This window comes from Molothrus ater, chromosome 9, assembly GCF_012460135.2.
Source record: "Molothrus ater isolate BHLD 08-10-18 breed brown headed cowbird chromosome 9, BPBGC_Mater_1.1, whole genome shotgun sequence".
Taxonomy (NCBI): Eukaryota; Metazoa; Chordata; class Aves; order Passeriformes; family Icteridae; genus Molothrus; species Molothrus ater.
Genome location: NC_050486.2, coordinates 29321969 through 29344618, shown reverse-complemented (window position 1 = coordinate 29344618; position 22650 = coordinate 29321969). Strand labels below are relative to the sequence as shown.

General features: G+C 48.3%; 1 protein-coding gene across 1 annotated transcript in view; it reads right to left on the bottom strand.

The window, feature by feature from the left end:
• Positions 1-2961: 2961 nt before the first annotated feature.
• ROR1 (receptor tyrosine kinase like orphan receptor 1) overlaps positions 2962-22650 on the bottom strand; it is a 158730-nt gene continuing 139041 nt past the window's right edge. Inside the window, exons 5-9 of the mRNA XM_036388300.2 lie at positions 16289-16416; positions 14947-15264; positions 13641-13886; positions 8850-9061; positions 2962-5924 (exon numbers count right to left, since the gene is read on the bottom strand). Coding sequence (XP_036244193.1) covers positions 4500-5924; positions 8850-9061; positions 13641-13886; positions 14947-15264; positions 16289-16416 — 2329 coding nt within the window. The 3' untranslated portion in view covers positions 2962-4499. The remainder of the gene's footprint in view (positions 5925-8849; positions 9062-13640; positions 13887-14946; positions 15265-16288; positions 16417-22650) is intronic.

Below are 22650 nucleotides of genomic sequence, written 5' to 3'. Positions count from 1 at the left end.
GGGAAAATAGAAAAGCCAAACCTGAGGCATCAGTGGAGTCCCCATCTCTGCAGGGGTTTTAAATGCCTGTGGATGTGGCATTTGGGGACACGGGGCAGTGCTGCTGGGGCAGTGCAGGTGGAGCAGCTGGACTCGATGACCCCAGAGGACTTCACCCATCCCACCCACACCCTCCTCCCAGGGCTCTCTCCACCCCTTTGTGCTGGGGCTGCCCCCTCCCAGGGGCAGGAATTGGTGAGCACAGGCAGCCGAGCTCCCATTACAGGGTATTTTTTCCATGGATGGGATGTTCTGCCCATTCCCCAGTGGCTCCAACCACCTGGAGCCAGGGGCTGACCCACCCCAAAATCCAAATCCCAGACTCCAGCACTGCCCCTTCCATGGGGACCCCTCCCGTGGCTCTGCCTTGCACAGCTCTGGATGGACCCAGCACCCACTGAGGGGGATTGGGAATCCTCGTTGTCCCTGCTGCTCCAAAATGTGATTGGGGTTTTGATAAACTCTGGAGGTGCCCATAAAAACCCCACTGGATTGACACAGATATTCCCCAACAGATCCTGCTCCCAGCGCCACTCGTGGTTCATAAACCCACGTGTTCCTCATAAATCTAACAGAGGTTTCTGCTTTTAAATTCCATTAAAATAACCCAAATCTTCCACACAGCTGAAGGTTACAGTGCTGCAGAATCCTCCTTTGTGTCTCAAGGTCAAAATTAATTTACCAAGAGCTGCTGTTCCCTCTGCAGGAGCAGATAAACCACAGGGTTTAGGGTAAAACTCAGCAAATTAGGGCCCAGCACCAGCCCAACACCATTCCCAAATGTGTTGCACTGTTAAATGGGAAATAAAGGACACCACAGATGCTTCCAATAATTCCAGTTTTGAGTCAATTTTCCCTCCTTTGTCTTAAAGAGCTTTTGATGTGCAGCCCCAATATTGTGTCTCTCTCTGTTTTTAATAATTTTCTATTACCTCAGCAATATAAACTGTCCTGCAATGGGCTGAACTTTAATCTGGGGGAGATCAAACAGGCAGAAATACCATGGGCTGGAGAGTGACCAACTGCGGGGCAATATTCCCTCTCCTCCTATAAAAGATAGACCACATCAAGATAAAAAATTGCTGCTTGGATTGCACAGACATCACATCTTTGAGAGGCTCCAGGCCCATGGAAAGGGAATTTTCCCTTTTTTTCCATGGATGTTCTGCAGCAGAACCAGCTGCTCATTCCACCCCCTGACCACAGAACCATGAATTCATAAAGAAACACTGGTTAAAATATTGAAATACACAAGAAAGATGCTGTCAAATTTTTCTGCAAATGAAAAATTGACTCTTTTTTTTGTCTAGCGGTTTTGAAAAAATATTATTGTGCTGTTGTGCAAAAAATGTTCTTTAGAGCAACTCTATCCCAATGTTTCTTTTTGCTGGCTTAGGACTCTGCTTTATGGCCCCTGTGCTCACAGCAGAACCACCTGGGAGCTTGGGCTGCACCAGCAAATCCCTGAAATCCAGCGGGATTTGGGGAAGGAATTGTTCCCTGGGAGGGGCTGGGATGGAATTCCCAGAGCAGCTGTGGCTGCCCCTGGATCCCTGCAGTGCCCAAGGCCAGGCTGGACACCCTGGGACAGTGGGAGGTGTCCCTGCCATGGAATGGGGTGGGATTGAAGGTCCCTCCCAAGCCAAAGCCTCTCCTTTGCATCCCTGACCCCGTGTGGAGGAGGCAAAGCCAAAGCTCAGGCACCCCAAAGAGGCTGAATCCCACCCAAAAGCCAAATTCCTCCTGCTGAGTGTGCAGGAATGAGAGCCAATGGATGTGGGAGGTAAAGGCCACATTGCAGAGCCTTGGATCCAGCAGGGGTTTGTGCTTGGAGTGTTCTCCTGGCAGGCTGGAGCTGGGGGTGTTTCAGGGCTCTCCTGGTGAGCACAGACCACAGGACAAGGAAATGGGATCGAGGATTTCCAAACCTTCCTGGAAATCCTTGTTCCTACAAAGCAAGGCACAGATTCCCTCCTGACCTGATCCTTGAGTAAACACAAATCCTGGTGAGTTCTGAGCTTCCCAGCCCTCATTTCTGCACAGGCAGCTCTGGCCTTTTCCTCTCAACTCAGGGAATGCAGAATTCCAGCCCAGCCTCTCCTCTGTGGGAACAAAGGATCCAAATCCCCATTTCAGGCTCTGCCTCAGTGGTCTTTACATCAGCAAATATTTATTCTCTTTCACAGCAGCACAAGCAGCCTGGAGGGGGTGAGCTTGTCCAGACTGGAGGCTCAGTGAACGCCGTTTATCCAGAGTTTTATTCCCACTCCTCCAGAGCTCCTCCATCCAGCCAAGGCTGCTGCATTTCCAACAGCCCTGGCTCTGCTCTCTCCTTGAAGAAGGAAGGGATGATGGTTTAGCATCTGGAATATCCCCTCTCCTTTTGTTCGCCACAAAGCCAGCTTTCAACCCCTGTCTGCATTCCCACCTGAGGAGTGACTCCTCCATTTCTGGCAGCATTTCTTTTCCATAATGACCTCACCAGTTCCTGCCTCCCCGTGTCACCTCCCTGTGCATCAGGTGTGAGCCAGACTATGATTTCAGCCTCAGAATTCCCAGATTTCCCAGCTGAGAGGGAGGGAGGGCAGGGAGAGGTCCTCCCAAGGCTTTCCAGGTGTGCTGCTCAGAGCTGCTCCATACCCAAAAATACCCTGACCTCAAGGACCCAGCTTTGAAATAAAGGAGAAACCTCAAACTGAGCCTGAGCTGTTTGAACATAAAACCACAAAGTGTGTGAGGGATCATTTTATGATCCCACCGCTGCTCCTGAAGGATTTGGTTATTCCAAATTCCTGGTTAAAGCCAAGGATGCTTGGCTGATAGCAGCTCAGCTTCCCTGGAAACTGGGAGCCAGGGATCCTTCAGGATGGAGGAAATGCCGACGTGTTCGTGGTAAAACAATGTTTTAATAAACAGCAGCATAAAATAATCAGTGTTTAATATCATCTCTGGCATGTGAAATACAAAAATGCACATATCTCAATTATAAAATAGCCTTTGTTATTACATTTTTTTTTTCATGCTTGCCTAATTGAAATGCCCGTAATTAATAACTCAATCATCAAGTAATACAGTGATTAAACGCATGCAGTGAAAACAAAGAAAGATATTTGTATAAGGTAGTGGCTGAGTATCACCATAATATATTTCAGGAACATCTACATCAGGGTAAAAATCAAAAGAAACAGCCCCAAGATATAAAATGCAGAGATGTATTTTCACTTCTGCTGTACAAAAACATCATCACACTTTTGTGCAAAAAAAGATAAAAATAGTCCTTTTATACAACATTGTCAACTGAGCAAAAAGATTGGTTTTTGTGGACAATAAAAATATTATTCAGTACAAAAAAAGAGTCTGTGGAAAATGTACCGTACACAGCACGTGTGTAACTCATTAAAGTGGTTTCAAATGAAGAATCTCGATTGGTTCTACCTGAATGGGTTTTTTAATGACACAAATGGTGCATTTCTAAGTGGAAAATCAGCACTAATTCACATTATTAGACACAATTGCTATCGATGGATTTGCTGCCTGATGGAATGTGAGCCTCCCTTTTTCCAGGGTTACTGGAGTCAGAGTCACTGAAATGACACAATAAATATTCCTGGGAAAGCTGATTGTCATCTCTAAAATTGTGGTTTGGCGCTTTTCCATTACACAGTTGCATAGCAACAAAAGGATATAAAATTCCTGCTTGAGCGAATAGATCATGAAATGTTATCTTTGAAGAAGTTGATTCAGGTTCTGAAATTAAAGCCCTTTAATTTCATTTCCTTTAAGGCAATTCCTTAAGAGCTCCAGCTGTCCTCAGCAGCCAGCAGCAGATGAGGTTTGTAGACTGCAAGCTGATAACTCCAGCATTTGTGTTGTCACATAAATGACATTTTTTGGTACGAATCTGAGCTCAGACTCCCAACCAAACCAAAGACCAAAATCCCACCTGAAGTAACTGATTCAGCTCTCAGATCACACATTTGAAACACAATCCTCGACCGCAACATTTACAAATATTTTCCCTATTGGCACTGAAATTGCACACCCAGATCTCCGAATCTTTGCATCTCCTAAAAAAAGAGACAAATATTAAAATATGGTTTTCAGTATTACAAAAAAGTTCCCGTGATTCAAACCACGCTTCAAAAAGCTGTGAAAAAGCATCGGATAAAACGTTTTTATTTTAAAAAAACCCCTCAGATTCCCTCCGCCCCTCTTTGAGTTGTTGGTGGCACCTGGGGAATCGTGGCCAAGGCTGGGGATTCCCACCGTGAGGATCTGTCTGGCTGTGCCTGCCCATCCTGGCGAGCAGTGAAACTTCACAGAAGACACTTTGCTGCGACATCTGTCCAACAACCAGAAAAGGACCTCCAATAAAATATCTGAATAGGAAAAAAACCCCATCTCTCCTGCCCCCGCCGAGTCTGCGTCCGAAGGGTTCTCTGTACAAAGGCCTCGCGTATTTACAACTCCGCCGAGATCACCGAGTCGTTGGGTCCGTGCACGCTGGAGTCCCCCAGCAGGGAAGACTGCTTGGAGTCCATTTTGTAGGGTTTTTGAGTTTTGTTGCCAAACACCGTCATGCCCATGCCCGCCGGGTGGCTGGGGATGGCCATGTGGGACAGCAGGGGAATGTTGGCCTCCTGGTTGGAGCCCGACGAGGGCAGGCTGGTGACGTGGCCCGTGCTGGTGGAGCCGCTGGCGCTGCTGGGCGAGCGGCTCTTGGGAGGGGGGCAGTGCTGGATCACCCTGGGGGCGGCCTGCGGGGCGTAGTGGGGCGCGGGGAAGGCGGCGTAGCCCGGTGGGATGGGGAACCCGTTGATGGGGATGTAGCGCTGGTTCTGCGCCAGCGGCGGCCCCATGAACCCCGCCAGCTGGCCCTGGGGGATGCCCTGCGCCGGGAACATGTAGTTGGGGTACCGGGGGTTGCTGAGGTTGCTGACGGGGCTGGCGCTCAGAGAGGTGGTCTGGGTGGTGGCGTTGCCGCCCGAGGGGGTGGTGGAGCTGGTGTGGCTGGAGAGGCCCTCCCAGGAGCGCAGGCGCGCGTGGATCTCCTTGAAGCGCGGCCTGCGGGAGGGCAGGTCGTGCCAGCACTCCGTCATCAGGCTGTACATCCTGGGGGGACAGTCCTCGGAGCACGGCAGCAGCTGGCGCTTCCGGATCATCTCGATCACCTCCTGGTTGCTGAACCCGTAGTAGGGCTGGAGGCCAAAGCTGAATATTTCCCACAAAACCACCCCGAAGGACCAGATGTCGGAGTCGGAGGAGAACTTGCCGTACATGATGGCCTCGGGGGGCATCCAGCGGATGGGCAGCAGGGACTTGTTCTGCACCCTGTAGTAATCGGCCGAGTAGATCTCCCTGGAGAGCCCCAGGTCGGAGATCTTCACGTGGAGCTGCTCCCCGATCAGGATGTTGCGGGCGGCCAGGTCCTTGTGCACGAAGAAGTGCCCGGCCAGGTACTCCATGCCGGCGGCGATCTGCACGGCGATGTGCAGGAAGTCCCCGTGGTCCAGGCTGGACTTGACCGTGCCGTCCTCATCGCTGCTGCAGCCCACGTCCGAGTGGGGCGAGCGCATCACCAGGAACTCGTGCAGGTCGCCCTGGTTGGTGTACTCGAACAGGAGGCACACGGGCTGCTCCTGCGTCACGCAGCCCAGCAGGCACACGATGTTGGGGTGGTGCAGCTCGGCCATCAGCGACGCCTCCTGCTGGAATTCCGCCCACTGCTGAGGGTTGTTGAAGTCCTTGAGGGTCTTGATGGCCACCAGCTGGGCGTGGTCCATGCCCGGCAGGTAGAGGTGGCCCTTGTAGATCTTCCCAAAAGCGCACTCGCCCAGCTCCTCCATGAAGCGGACGGCGGAGAGGGGCAGCTCCTTGGCTTTGCTCTGTGAGAGAAACACCAAGAACAGGTCAGGACTGAAAATGGCCTTTTTAAAGGGAAATCTCTTGGTGCAGGATGTGTGGGAGCCAAGGAGGAGGACACAGGAGCAGTGATCCCCCTGGTGGCAGGCACAGCCCGAGGGGCATCGGGATCCAAATGGGATCACCAGGATCCAAATGGGATCACCAGGATCCAAATGGATCACCAGGATCCAAACGGGATCACCAGGATCCAAATGGATCACCAGGATCCAAATGGATCACCAGGATCTAAACCAGATCACCAGGATCCAAATGGGATCAGCATGCTCCCAAAGGTAACAAAAAGAATTCCCTTCCATCCTCTCCAACAAGAATTGGATCCAAATATACCCAGGAACCATCAGCATCTCAGCATTTGGCCTTGGGCATTCCTGTACTTGCAATTGAATGTGACTAATTTCAGGAACTGAGGCAATTCCCATGCTCTAAGAGGTCCATGCTGAAGTGTTTTCTGGGCCAGGGCCTGGAGTTTTAGCAGGAAAAAATGATTTTGTTTTAAAAACCATGTTCTTGTAGCCAATTTTCCCTTGACTTTGCTGTTAACCCTTCCAGATACAGCAGAGTCTGTGTCTGTTGCCACTTTTCTGTTCCATCCTGAAACGCTGACAGTGAGTTTCTCAAAGGAGAAAGGCAAACCTTTTAAACATTTATTGCCCTTTGGTGTGCAGATATTCACTCCTGGGCCATAAAGAACCTGCACTATTCCCAACTTCCACTTGTGCTTGTAACACCCAAACCCACTCATTTAGGGCCCTCAGTAAATCCACAGGTAGTAATTTAAGGTTAATGAGTTTGGGATCTAGGTTCTGTAAATTAGTGTAAACATTGGCGTTTGCATTCCTGAAATCATGCAAGGCCAGCTTTCCAGTGGCAATGTGGGAAAAAAACCTGACGTTTCAAATAATCATAGAAAAAAGCAGTTTTTGCATGAATTAATTCTAATTGTATTGATCACTTATGACTTTATACAAACACTGCATTAATAATCATAATAATGATGATAATAATAATAATAATAGTAAAGCCATTTAAGCAGGCAGCCCAGTAGACTGCACAGTGATGGCAGGAAATTAGCTATATTGTTGAGGAACAGATGGTTTATATTACCCAAATCCTTTAGGCTAAAACTTGTTTAGGTCTGGCATATTGTAAATTATATTTTAGTAATGAAAGTGAAATGACCTCTGTCTGACCTGAGCCTGGGTCCGTCTGTTTGAACCAACAGAGTGGAAAACTGGGGGAAGAAAATGAAGTCATAAAGTTTTGGCAGGAAGGGCTCATTTGGAGTGGAGCAGTTGTAAATCTGCTCAGCTTTTGTTTGACAAGTATTTGTCACACACGGGTGTCCAAAATGTAGGGAAGTGTAAAATACACAAGAGGCAGCAGGTCAGGGGAAAGGGAGAAGGAAACCCACCCCTTCCACCTCTTCTTCAGCTCCAGGACAAGATGTCCCTAATTTATTATATTTTTGAAGGCAATTAAAGTCCCTTAAAACTGGAGGAAATGCTAACATTCCTATTTATCCAAGCAAACAACTGCCTCAGTGGGAGCTCGAAGCTTAAATGTGTTTTCACCCAAAGCTGACATCAATTTTCAAAATAAGATTCCATTTCCTTTCCTTGAAAATATTGTTTGAAAGGCAATCAAAACACTGGAGACAAGGAGAGCTGGCTTTCCCAGTGGGAAAATCCTGAATTAGCATAAATAAATGAAAATACTCCTGCAGCACATGATTTGAAAATTGAAAGGAAAGAGAATGGTCAATATTTGCAAACATCTCCAGGAATTTCTGCTTTCCTGTGCTGTGAGTGCCAGCAGGAAAAGTGGGAATTGCATCCTCAAGAAAAGGATGCTGGCATTCCTATTATCTTCAGGCCTGAACCCCCAATTCCCAGCAGAACAAGGAGCAAGAGGCAACCCCAAATTTAACAAAATATTCCAGGAGGTTGAATGCAAGATGCAGTTTGGACACTGACTTTATTAAATGCTTTTTTACTGCTACCAACATTTTGAGCTAAAACCACTCCAAGCTGTACAGGAAAGCTGGAATTGGGAACTTCCAAGGAAAATGAGGATAAATTCACCAGGCCAGCGTGTGTGGGATTGAGATACAGGTTTTCACTCTAAAAGAAATTCCACCAAATTCCAAAGGATCAAAGCCCATCAAGTTCTTGAAGAACCATAAAATATCCCGAGCTGGAAGGGACTCCTGAGGATCAGGAGCCTTGGCATGGTGTGGGACACAGGGGAAATGCTCTTCCAGGGCATTCCTGTGCCTGTGGATGGCAGGAGGCACCTCCAGCCCTGCCCTGCCTGCACGTCCCACCAGGAGAAAGGAACACAAGGTTGGTCACACTTCCATCAAGATGATTTTTAAAATTCTTCCTGGATGTGGGGCTGCGCTGAAGCCAAACAGCAGCAGCAGGAGCTGTGCTGCAGGCAGAGCTTTGGGGCTGTTTTGGACATTTCTGCTTTTAGCTGAGGGAATGGGGAAGCCTGAAAACCCAAGGAACAAATCTTTCCCAAGGTGATTTGAGCTGAGTGAAAGGTGACAGATGAACTGAGCAGAGCCATGAAAAGCTCTCCTGAGGAAATGCTGAACCACATCTTTACCTGCATTACCCTCTCACTTAAATGAGGTGTTTTGGAGATGCTTCAGGAAGGACTTTCTTGCTTTATCCCACAAAAACTCCATTATTTCTCCAGAGACGCTGATACACAGGAATCCCCCCCTTGGTCCAGCACACGCTGCTGCTGCTGCTGCTGAGAAAACCCTCACAGAAATCACACAAATCCCAGGCTGGAAACCCCCTGAATGCCTCAGTGCTGGGTTGTTTGAAGCATTTCCCTCCCTGGCTGCAGGTGTGGGAGCAGAAACGAGGGTTCACCTTTGGTTTGTAGGCGTTGAGCATGGACATCTCCACGTTCTGCCCCCGGACGTGCTTGGGCTGCCTCTGCACCGGAGGGGACGAGGATTTCTGGTTGTTGCGACAGATGCAGATGAAGAAGAACAGCAAGGCTATGGCCAGGGGGATGGTGACACTTGGCACCAGGATGTACAGGATTTCCATTTTGTTCTTCTCCTTGGAATCCTTGTAATCTGGTTCAGAAAGGAAAAAAAAGAACCCAGAAGGAATGAAGCATCCCACGGAGTCAAACATATCCCTGGGTCAACTACAGTGTTAAAAATAATAAAACATCCTTTTAATCTTGCTGAAATCCACCTTGAATGCTGTTTTATTCAATTAATATTAAAAGGAGAAATTATTTTGTGGAGGAACAGTTCTGTGAGAACACACAGGAGCAGTCCCTGCCAGGTCAAACCTACTGATGGGCAGGAAAGACGTGGCCTTGGCTTGGGCTGAAATGAAGTCATGGCCTGACACAGACCCACAGAAAATGGAATTTCTAAAACATCTTATGGAAGAAGCTTGTGGGATGTGCCCCTTCCCCTGGCAGGGAGTTGGAGCTAAATGATTTTTAAGGTCCTTTCCAAGCATTCTGTGATTCCAGGAAAAGCTCTGGTGGGAATACAATCTCCTTATTTTGTGTCTTGGTTTGAGACAATTTAAAGGAGAACAGTCTGGATTAACTGTCTCCCTTTAAAGGTTCAACCAACCCCTTTCCACCAAAAAGGAATGGATGCAAGCAGATGGAGGTGAAAAAAGAACAGCTCAGTACAAGCAGAACCAGGCAAGCAGTGTGAGGTGTCAGGAGAGCAGGGATAAAAGGGAGGAATCCAGAAGAGCTGGGAAGGAGGATGGTGTAACACAGCCCAAAGGCTCCCTGCAACCCCTGCTCCCTCTCAGGGCTCTTCCCAGGGCATTTTGGAAATATTCTGGATCCCTCTTTGCCACTGCCCAGGACACCCAGCACTGCATCCCTGGGCTGGGAGATGTGGGAGAGGGGAGAGGCTTTGGGAGGAGCTCAGGCAGCCCCACGGGGGGACAGGGACAGATCCCAAATCCGAGAGCCCCAGGGACAGGAATACATCCCTCTCCTGAATACCCTGGGCACAGGGACAAGGACAGGGACAGATCCTCCATCCCAAGATCCTCAGGCACAGGGACAAGGACAGATCCCAAATCCCTAGAGCCCCAGGGACAGGGACAGATCCTCCATCCCAAGCACCCCAGGCACAGGGACAGATCCTCCATCCCAAGATCCTCAGGCACAGGGACAAGGACAGGGACAGATCCTCCATCCCAAGATCCTCAGGCACAGGGACAAGGACAGGGACAGATCCTCCATCCCAAGATCCTCAGGCACAGGGACAAGGACAGGGACAGATCCTCCATCCCAAGATCCCTGGGCACAGGGACAAGGACAGGGACAGATCCTCCATCCCAAGATCCCTGGGCACAGGGACAAGGACAGGGACAGATCCTCCATCCCAAGATCCCCGGGCACAGGGACAAGGACAGGGACAGATCCTCCATCCCAAGATCCTGGGCACAGGGACAAGGACAGGGACAGATCCCCCTCCCGAGTGCCCCAGGCAGGGCACACAGAGCCCTCCCTGCTCTGCCATTTCCCAGGAGCATTCCCAAGGCTTAGGGTGGAATTACACCTGGATTAACACGCTCACTCCAGGGGACTGGAGGATCCCTGGAGCCCTGGCTGTTTCCAAGGGACTTGGGAATGCCTGGGGCTGCCTTGGGGACCCTGGGAGAACAGGGAATGTTTTATTATCCCTGCAGGGTCACTCCAGTTTGTTTGTCTGTGTTTTCCAGGCTGGATTTGTACAAGTGCTTAGCGGCCCACACAGATCTCTTTTATGCACTTCATTAAACATGAACTTGATCTGAAGCTTGGGCTCGACTCAAATTGTGACAGAGGCAAAGTTCAAATGGTTCTGGATGTCACTTTGCATAACCCCTCTCCTCTTTCAGCTCACGCTGTCCTCTGCTCCCCCCACGTCCTCTCTGATCATTCCTTTCAGATTAAGTTGTGCCATCTGGTTTTTAATTGAGAGGAGAGGTAGCCCAAATATTCCTCCAGCCTTTGGGAAAGGAGACGGGACTAAAGCACCACCCCCATGGCGTTTTCCCTGTTCCCAGAGAGGCAGGGATTCAGACACTGCCCTTCCCAACCTTCTTAGGCTGGGCTTTGCTAAGCCTCATGCTCGAATTACCCCGTGTTTCACCTCTCCCTGCAATCAGGTTGACAAACTTTGATGAAACAAATCTCTCACAGCTTGTGAGATACAGTTGAAGAAAGGAAAAGAAAGCAGCAGCACGAGGCAGAGGGAGACCTGGGCACCAGTTCATCACCTGAGCTATTCCAGTCAAAGGCAATTATTATTCTTATTAAGTAGCAGCCCCCACCGTGAAGCCTCATTAGGTTAATGAGCTTCTTGGGAGCCACCCTAATTAAATCCATTTCCCATCTAGGCATGTCCTGGTGGGGCAGAATGCACAATGCTGATTAAAACAGGCCTGAAATGGCTCTTTCAGCCAGTGCAAAACCAGCAGAATGCAAGTCCCACACAGTATTCTGGTTTTAATATGCAGATTAGCACTTAACAATTCAATTACTGCTCACCTGATCCAGCCCTGCTTGTATTTAGAATAATAAAGCCACAGAACAACCATTTAAGTAAGGCAGCAGTGAGAGGTTTTGGCAATTAAAAACTTTGTCAGGAATTCTCCAGCCCATAGCCAGCCTATCTCAGTTATTATCAAGCAAAGCCTGAAAATCAGAGTTTGGCTCCAAAAGAGTCCTGGTATCCCAGATCAAAAGCCTGAGGCAGGCCTGGCACCTCAGAGCCCATCTAGAGGGGACTGGCACAGGAATCTTCAGGATAGCTTTTTGTTATTCCTGTTGCAATAACAGCAGAAGAGGTACAGGACTCAAAAAGTGTGGGGGAAATTACAGAAAAGCCATCAGAGATCAGCAAGTCCAACTCCTAAACCAGCACTGCCAACGCAGCTCAGGCCTTGTGTCAAAAATAGAGGTGGCATTGCCAGGTCCTCTTAAATGGATTTGAAATTTGTGTTTATAGAACTGCCCTGGCTGCATTTTGGGTTTGCAAAATGAACAAAAAAGGAGATTCAGCTCTCATTTGATTCTGCTTTTCAGAGAGCTGGGGGGAAGTGAATGGAAGACCAGAACAAATGGGTCCTAATTGTTTTATCTGCATGTAGAAATAACAATATTGATAACAGGCCAAGAAAAAAACCACAGCTATTTGCATGGACATGCCAGAAATCCACCCAGAGATGTTGTGGAAATTCAAAGTTTCACACCAAATTTGATGCTGCCTACAAGTTGTCACAGTAACATTTACCTTTCCCCTTGGAAACGAGATACCTTTGATGTTCCTGCTCCAGAGCCAGAACCAAATCACATTTTTTCTGGTTATGGTTATGAACATTCCTGCAGGGAGACATGTTCTGAGTCTGCTCCAAAGTCTTTTTCAATTAATGGAAAGATGGAATCGATGCCAAAATGGGATCTAAATCATGTTCTTACTGAAAGGGTAGATCAGGGGGAAGGCAGATAGTCTGGCCTCTATCATGTGCATCTCAAACCCTCTCCCTGTTTTTGGGCCCCCCACAAGAAGAAAGCCATGGAGGGGCTGGAGCGTGTCCAGGGAAGGGAAAAAGGCTGGGCAGGGGCTCAGCCTGGAGCAGAGGAGGCTCAGGGGGCCCTTGTGGCTCTGCACAGCCCCTGCCAGGAGGGCACAGCCGGGGGGGTTGGGCTCTGCTCCAGGGCACAGGGACAGGAGCAGAGGGAATGGCCCCAAGTTACACCAGAGGAGACTGAGATTGGGTATTTAGGAAAATTTCTTCACTGAAAGGGTTGTCCAGCCTGGCACAGCTGCCCAGAGCAGTGGTGGGGTCTTAAAATGGACTTTAAAAGGCATTTGAATGTGTGGATGTGGCACTTGGGGACATGGGGCAGTGGTGGCCTTGGCAGTGCTGGAGGTGGTTGGACTTGATGACCTTGGAGGGCTTTTCCAACCTAAACAATTCCATGTTTCTATGGTTTAATTTGGCCTAAGGAGTTGTATTGATTGGAACAACAACCTGGACAGTCAGGAACACCTGAGCTGGCAGTGCACAGCCATTCCCCAGGAAATTATTTTCATGCCACCACTTTGTCACTGCAGTGGCAGCAAGTGCTCAAAGGTGTCCTGGGAGCAGCGCCAGCCAGCCTTTCCTACAAACATTTTGTGCACCAAACTGATGCCTCAGGTTTGGCTTTTCTATTTTCACACTCTGTGCTGCTTTAGTGTGCGGGGCTGGGCTCACATCAGGGAATGCTGAGCTCTGTGCACAGAGCAGGGAGACAAAACAATTCCTGCTCCAGCTGGGCACCAAGGACAAATGATCCAAATCTCAGCCCCAGAGCACAAACCCCGTGGGCTGGAGAGAGAAAAACAAGCAGGGTGGGACTGCAGGGGCTAAAGCTGGAATGGGACAATGAACTGCAAGGTGCAAATGGAGCAGAACTGATCCCAGGGACAGAGCCCATGCCCGGCCGTGCATTTTGGGGCCATTTTGGTTCATCTTGGGTGTTGCCCAAGGTGGATCCATTGGAGAGATCCATTCCTTTGAATGAATCCCTGCTTTATTCTGGAGCTCTGCCCAGCCTCTGCTCCAGGGCAGCCTGCACAAGGCACCAAAACCCATCCCCTTTCCCCCAGCTCCAGCCCACACTGGGTCAGGCATTACCACAGGCTGGGACATCGCAGAGCTCTGACTTGAGGTTCTCATCCAGGGTGAAGCACCACGGGGCGTCCTTCTGGTTGCCAGGGTTCCTGCAGTAGGAGTGGCCCCCGTTGAGCTCGGGGTACCTGGCAGCAGTGAAGGTGTGGGTGTGGGGGTACTGCGAGTTCCAGGGCTGGCACTGCCGCCCCGAGCGCGTCACGCTCACCGTGCCCCGGTAATCCACGCCCGTGCTGTTGTAGCACCTGTGATCTGCAAAGACAACACAAGACAAAGCCACTCTTCGTTTGTGTCTGAAGGACAAACAAGGCAAGATGTATTCTATTTGCCATCTGGATGGCAGTTGTCTTCTGTTAAGTGGGCAGTTTGCCTTATCTCTTCCACAGCCACTCCTCCCTCTGGGGAGACACCTGCTGATAACAGCTATGAATGTCCCTGCATGGCTGATAAGAACTGCAGCATCCCACTGGGAGATGTGAGCCCAGAGGGAGGAGGCAAGCATTCCTGCCTGGGTATAATCTGGAGATTCTGGAACACCAGCCAAGCATTCCTGCCTGGATATAATCTGGAGATTCTGGAACACCAGCCCAGCATTCCTGCCTGTAGATAATCTGAGATTCTGGAACAGCAGCCAAGCATTCCTGCCTGGATATAATCTGGAGATTCTGGAACACCAGCCAAGCATTCCTGCCCGGATATAATCTGGAGATTCTGGAACACCAGCCCAGCATTCCTGCCTGGATATAATCTGGAGATTCTGGAACACCAGCCAAGCATTCCTACCTGGATATAATCTGGAGATTCTGGAACACCAGCCAAGCATTCCTGCCTGGATATAATCTGGAGATTCTGGAACACCAGCCAAGCATTCCTACCCGGATAAAATCTGGAGATTCTGGAACACCAGCACAGCTTCTGCACTGGATTTCCCAGAGGAACAACAGTTGCCTCTTGCCCTGGATCTTCAGAGGAAGACTCCACCCTTCTACAGGGAACCACCTCTGACACTCCAGGAGGACTGCAGCCACAATTCCAATGGGATTGCTACCAACACCCTGACCCACAGGGTGTCAGGTTGTGTTCTGACTCTGTCAGTGTTGTTTTAGTTTACTGCATTGTTTATTTTATCTTTTTATTTTCTTCTCTATTAGAGAACTGTTATTTCCTGCTCCCATATTTGTTGCCTGAGAGGCCCTTAACTTGAAATTTATAGCAATTTGGAGGAGGAAGGGGGTTCACATTCTCCATTTCAGGGGAGGCTCCTGCCTTCCTTAAGCCAGGCACCATGGCAAAGCAGGCACTCAGCACTCACTCTTGTTGATGGGGTCGGCCATGGGAATGCCGATGCGGATGCAGTTGACGGCCTCAGGGCTGTCGGGCTGGGGCAGATCTTCGCAGTTGGGCAGCTTGAGCCTCATCAGGATCATGGGGTTGGACCTGGCAAAGATGTACTCGGTCTGGCACAGCACGTTCTCCAGGATCTCACACTCATCCCGGCACAGGTCCCGCGGCTTGGGGACAGAGGAGGTCTCGTCGCAGTAGGGGAAGGCGTAGTGGCACAAGGAGGGGATGGCAAACTGGGAGCACTTGTCTGACAGGTGGCTGGAGGTGCCGATCATGGTGAAGGCAGCTGGAAAAAAACACAGGGGTTTGGCTTGGGAACCTTTTCCCTGGGCTTGGGAACCTTTTCCCTGAGAAAAACCCTCACTCCCCACTGCAGCTGTGCAGGTGATGAGCAGGAATGCACAGCACTAATTACACTGGAAGTTATTAACCATGCTGATTTCACTGACAAGGAAAATACATCAGGTTTTCATCATGGGATTAATGCTAAGCTCATTACCCAACCCCCCAAACATAATTATTCCTTTAAATATTCCTTTTTTCCTCCCAAATAACTTAGAATAATTTACAGATTCGTGTAATATTTGGAAGCCCAACAGGTAACCCCCTAATTCCTGCATCAGTTCCTTCATGAAGGTGACAATCCCAATGCAATCCCAAATAACTTTTCAAACAAAATGCTGGAAGATTATGAACTGGTGGCTTCACATTGCCTTCTTGGGGAAATGAAGCCTTTTTTTTGCAATGCTGACAGTGCTTGGAGACAAAAGGAAAAGAGAAATTTGGGATATTCTGACAGCAAGGAAAAAGAAATCTGAATATAGAGATGATTACCAGGCCTAGGATCAGACCAAGTTAATTTATATAAAAAATAGAGAATATCATGGTATCTATGATATCTATGAATTCAGCAACCCCATCAGCACATCCCACAAAAATAATGGCAACTGGTTCTCCCCTAAATCCAAAGGAATAATACTGCTTGCTGGATTATTTATGCAGCCCTTCCCAGCACCTAAATTATTCCAGCCATGTAAAATCAATTAAAGTTTGTCCCCCTTTGCTTTCAAAACCTGCTGGGGTAAAGCAGCACTGAGTCTCCCAGAAGCTATAAACACACAGCCCCTCGTCCTTGAAAAATCTTTTTTTTTCAGATGTTTTGGGGGGAGCTGAGGAGCAGAGACCCTCAGACGAGCTCACAGGCAGGAGGGAATAAAGCAAAGCAAAACAACATCACTGTTTATAAAAATCCAGCAGCTTTTTGGGAGCAGACAGCTGGGTAGGGAAGCAGCCAAGGTGTTTTTACCCACCTGTAATCTGATTTTCTATCTCCCCCTGCATGTGCAGGGACTCCATGTAGATGGTTCTGTTGCCAATGAAGCGGGCACAGGCGATGCCCCTGTAGGGCTGGCAAAACCCATCCTCCTCATACTCATCCCTGAAACAGCCAGAAACACAAAAAGGTGACTGCAAAATGTTGAAAACAATTAGGATTATTTCATTCTCTTCAACAAGATCTTGAGTATTTGTTTGTTTAAATAGACCCCTTTCATCTGCCTGGTAAAAAGTGGCATTTCAGCTTAGCCAAAATACACATTAATGTTGTATGAAATGAGTGCTTTTAAGGCTCTGCTCAGAAATACACCCAGCCTTGATTAGAAGAGAAATATAAACTGCCTGGAAAAATAGGATTGATGTTTATTTAAAGCAGCTAACACATAGTTTTCTATTTTTGAACCAAGCTTGTGCTTAATATTGATAAACACAGCAGGAAGAGTCATGCAGGCAGAATTTAAAGTGTATATAGAAAATCCAACCTCTGCCAGCACCGATACCCTGGAAATAGGAGATGTTTGCTCAGCCTTCTGCGTGTGGCAACATTTAGTGCTAAACCAGAACCAAAACTAAGACAGGAGTTCTACAGACGCATTTCTTTCATCTGGTGCTTTCTTTTAGGCAATATAGGAGACATTTAATCCAGAAATCCAGATGGGAAATTATTTGCCAATGCTCTTCAAACAAAGCAAAGAGAGGAAATTGCTGAAGACCCAGGCAGACACTGGGTATTTTGAATATTCAGCACTGAACAGTTTCAGTGGGGTGTTGAGGAGGGGTTTGAGTACATGAACCCTGAAATCCCAACTGCATGAACCAGCCCTTTCAATCCCTTCCTTTAGGATCCACTGGCAGATATTTTGCACTGAGATTTCTGGGATGAACTTTCTGGACAGACACCTCGGCTCTGCTTGAGCTCCCAGCAAAAAACGAGGAGCTTAATGAAAATTTGCTGATATTTTCTTTGTTATTCCTGCCCAGCCCAGCCATGGCTCTCAAAGTGGGATAAATGATAGTGGAATACCCCTAGGGATGATGACAGCCGGGTAGAGAACAGGTTACTCCCTTTGTGTGCGGAATTCTCCCTCCCCCAGATGCCAAAAACCCAACAGCGGAATCACACCACGCCTTAATAAGGGAAAAATCAGAGCTTTTTTTTTTTAATCAACTCTGCCATTAAGTTTAACAAAAGCCACTTTCATCCCGTCCTGAAGACCTTGGCTGTGGGAGCTTGGAAATGCAAATCCCGGGGGGCTCTTTGAAGCCGCCCGTTCTTTGTGCGCTGCGCGGGGGCAGCGGCCGCTCCGCTCCCGTCACCGCGGCCAGCGGCAGCTAATGGGATTAACGGGAACAAGCGCTGGGATCGCCTTCCAGGGCATCCCAAACACCCCCCGGGCTCCCCAGCAGCATCCCGGGATTCCCGCAGAGCTTCAGGGAGAAGCCAAACCCCGCGGATTAAGCGCAGTAATTTATGAGTGTGAAGGAGAGGGGTGGGAAAGAGGGATGGGAGAGATGGAAACGGGGGCTGGGAACACAAACCCTGAGAGGAACCCCTGAGGGAGCTGGGGGTGCTCAGCCTGGAGAAAAGGAGACTCAGGGCTGCCCCCATCACTCTGCACAGCTCCTGAAAGGTGCCTGTGCTCAGCTGGGGCTGGGCTCTTTCTCCAGCAGCACTGACACACCCAGAGCACACAGCCTCGAGCTGCACCAAGGGAAATACAGGTTGGATATCAGGAAAAAGATTTTCCAGAAAGGTGATAAAGTTCTGGAATGGCTGCCCAGGGAGGTGGTGCAGTCCCCATGCCTGGGTGTGTTTAACAAAGCCTGGATGTGGCACTGGGTGCCAGGGTTGAGTTGGGGTGTTGGGGCTGGGCTGGACTCGATGATCTTGGAGGTCTCTTCCAACCCAGTCACTCTGTGAATTCTGTGAAACCTCCTCCACAGCCACCTCAGCACTGGGAAATCGGTGGGAAAGAGTCCAGGTTCCCCTGCATGATGTTCCTGAGGTATTCCCAAGCACCTTGGAAGCTGGGTTGCAAAAGCACAACCTTTAACTGGCAATTAAACTCTTCATTACCAGCCCCAGGGAAGGCTGAGGTGCCTCGGGGATTCAGGTAACAAAGACACCTGAGCTGCAAGCAGGGATCCACAACCACAGCCTTGGTTCCTGCAGGGAGTCAGCTCTGGTGACAATATTTTTATTCTGTTGGGTCTTGAAGAGAAAAACTGAAACCTGAGCTCAAAAAACCCCAACAGCGACTGCAGGCTCTGGAGTTCAGTTCATCTTCTCATCATTAAATGCCCAGATAGGATATAACTAATTAGTTATAATCAACTATTAGTTTATTATTTTTTCTGGAATTATAGCATCATAAAATCCTTAAAGTTGGAAAAGTCCACTAAGATTCAGTTCGACCGTTCCCCAGCACTGCCAGGGCCACCACGGACCACGTCCCCAAGTGCCACATCCACAGGGATGGTAAATTCCTCCAGGGATGGGGAGGAATTGGGCACCCCTGTGCCCAAGTCTGACCACCTTTTCTGTAAAGGAAATTCCCAAATCTCCACCCTGAGCTCCCCTGGCCCAGCCTGGGGCCGTTCCCTCTCCTCCTGTCCCTGTTCCTGGGAGCAGATCCCAAACCCCTCCTGTCAGGAGCTGTGCAGAGCCACAAGGGCCCCCTGAGCCTCCTTTGCTCCAGGATAAATTTATCATGGAATTTCACTCAGGGACCGCACGAAGGCTCCCCCAACGATGGGCAGTGAGCAGGGACACCAGCTCACCTGTCTGGAAATGCCCCGTGGAACGGTATTTGGCAGAAAATCCCAGGAGGGGAAGATTAGAAGAGGAAGGGCCAGGATGGCACCAGCTCTGCCCTGGGGCTGCATCCAGGGAATTCCCACAGGGAAAACAGCGGATTAGAAGCTCCTGAGGAGCAGGAACTACTTGGGATTGTTTTGGAAATCAGCCCTGTAATGGGGCAGAAGGGTCAAACAAATGAAAGGAACAGGAGCATCAGGGTAGGACAGAGGGACCCCGAGACCCCGCGGTGCCCAGGACACAGAAAGGGCCGGGAGGTTCCCCCGTGGAGCAGCAGCTCCGAGCCACTGCTCCCCACAACAGAGCGGGTCTGGGGGCAGCCGCAGCTCTCCAAACCCTTTCCCACCGAACAGATGCTGCCGGGGTGATCACCCTGTGCTTCCCAGACATTCCACCCGAGCCCATCCAAACCCAGAGGAGCACGAGGGATCCTGCAGCTCGAACGCATTCCCCGCCTCCTGCTGCCCCCTGGCAGCGCTCTGCCTTTAAACACGGCTGCTTTCAGCTTTGGCTTTAAGCACAGACATCGGGCTTTGGCTTCAAACACACCTATCAGCTTTTGGCTTTAAACACAGCTGTTATCAGGTTTGGCTTTAAACACACCTATCAGGTTTTGGTTTTAAACACAGCAATCGGGTTTTGGTTTTGAACACAGCAATCACTTTTTGGCTTTGAACGCACCGATCACTTTTTGGCTTTAAACACACCTATCAGCTTTTGGCTCTAAACACACCTATCAGCTTTTGGCTTTAAACACACCTATCCCTTTTTGGTTTTAAACACAGCAATCGGGGTTTGGTTTTGAACACAGCAATCGGATTTTGGCTCTAAACACACCTATCACTTTTTGGTTTTAAACACAGCAATCGATTTTTAGCTTTAAACACACCTATCAGTTTTTGGTTTCAAACTCAGCGATCGGTTTTTGGTTTTAAATATACCTATCAGTTTTTGGTTTCAAACCCAGCAGGTTTTGGTTTTAAACACACCTATTTGTTTTTGGTTTTTAACACACCTATCAGTTTTTGGCTTTAGACACATCTACCAATCGGGTTTTGGCTTTAAACACAGTTATTATCGGTTTTTGGCTTTAAACACAATTATTATCAGTTTTTGGCTTTAAACAGGCTCTCGGTTTCTCGGCTGAGCCCGCATTCCTTTCCCACAGTCCGTGCTGGGCATCCCTCCCCTGCTCGCTGTGAGGAATCACCTCACCCCTGCTCCGATGTGTTTGTGCTTCTTGTTCCTGATCCCGTTCAAGGAAAGGTCCCTTTGGCTCCAGCAGCATGGAGATTAGGCCCGACCCAGCAATTAACGTGTTAACACAGCCGAGCTTCAATCCTCCTGATTAAGCCCCAACGAACTGGAAGTCAGGGCAAGCTGGAGGCGTTTCTGGCTGAGGATGGGCTCGAATCGCTTGCGCAGACTGGGGAGGGCAGGAACAATCCCATCCCCAGCACGGCCAGGATTTGGGCTCTGGGAGCTGCCCCAGACCTGACTCCTGCGCAGGCTTTGCTTCTTTTTTGCCAGGGATTAAATGCACAAGATGGAATTTCTTGCTGGGACTCAGATGTTTGTTAGTTCTTATCTCTGTCACAGTCTCACAAACCCTGAGTTCTGCAGCACTTCACTCTCACCAACTGAAAATGGAGCCCCATCTCTCTCTCTGCAAGGCCTTTTAAGGATAAACTGTCCAATTAAGAAATGACACCTGAATTATTTTTACTTTTAACCCAATAACCAACCAGCCGTGGCTGCAATGTGGACTTTTTTATCCAATTACACAAAACCACCCAAACCCATGGAGAAGAAGGTGAAGAAAAAGATGAAGAAGGTAAAGAAGAAAGTGAAGATGAAGGACCAGTCCCTGCCCCAAAACCTCCATCTTATATATAAATATATATATAATATATCGTATAATAATATATAATATATTACATTATTAATAATATATACAATATTATATATATTATATATTATATATAATATAATTATAATATATAACATATTATATATATTATTATAATATATATATAATATATATTATATTTATATTATATATAATAGATATATATTACTATATATACCTAGTATTCTACTAATATATAAAACTTTAAACTCTATTATTCTATTAATATATAAAATGTAAAACTCTCAGTTTAAATAAATAAGTAAATTTTGAATATAATGTTAAATTTTAAATGAAATAAATTTAATAAATATATAAAACTTAAACTCTAAGTTTCCCACCATGTTATCTCACACACTTCTATTCAAACTCCACACTCACAATCCCAGTTCAGTCATTTAATTTTGGAAGTTTTCTCCACAGCCTCAGGTCAATGCAGTGTTTTTCTCTTGGGGGCCAGTGCCTGGCAGCACAGAAAGTCTGAAATTCTCAGCACCCAGGCTCCAAGAGGTTCCTGTTCCTTGCCCTGCCTGCACCCCTGAGCCCATCTGAGCACGGGGTGAAGGACCAAGAGCTGGATTTTAATGACCAACAGGTGACACAGCACTGTTCAGATTCTTCCTGTTCAGATTCGGTTTCCACTCTGTTTTCTGTTTCACTCTGTCAGTATTTCCAGCCTGGGTGTTTATTCTGGAGCTGGCCCACTGCTTTTGGATCCTGCTGCACCTCCCCTGTGGCAGCAGCTCCGGCTCGCTGTGATAACAGCACCAAGGATGAATTCACACCGTGCTCAGGTGTCCCTGAGGATCTCATTGCTCAAACTCACAGAAACCCAAGCAGGAGCTTTGAAGGGTGTCCACAGCCAAAATCTCTTTAGGATCCCCCCCAGCCCAGCCCATTCTCTGTTTCCATCTCCTTATCTCAGCTGCTCCTGCTGTGAGGCTCCAGCGAATGCAGAGGCTGCTCCCCCTCCCAGAGCAGCTCCTTTCTGAAACGGGGCAGAATTTCTGCCTCTGCAGCTTTTTGGGCATCCCCATGCGGAGAAACACCAACAATCACATTGCAATATTGATTTTCTTGGTTCACACTGAGCCTGGAGGGGCTGCGTGGCACCACCTCCTCTGCAACTGGTTCCTGAACACAAACCAAAGTTCTCTGGAAAACTCCGCTTCCCAACATCCTGAATTTTCTTTGCCAGCCTTTTTCTAAGTTACCAGAAATTGCCCAGATTTAAACAACATTTCCAGCAAATGCCAACAACAAGTCCAGGGACTCAGTTCAGCAAAAGCTTTGTAGCCAGGCTTTAATGTGAGTTCATTTAGAAGAATTTCATATATTGATAGAAAAACTGAACCTGTGAGATCATGTTGTGTTTAATTTTACAATCCAGTATATTAAAAAAGCATATTCCAGAGATGCTGTAATTGTGTGGTCATTCCTACCACACCCCGTGGATTTCCTTTCCTTTCCTTTTTCCTTTCCTTTCTTGCCTTAAGAAGGATTTAAATGAGTACCCTGCAAGAAAGAATCATAAATACAGGACTAATTTGGGTATCTTGAGCAAAAGTGGCCAAAGGAGAGAACAGAGCAAGGCAAGACAAAGTCCCAAA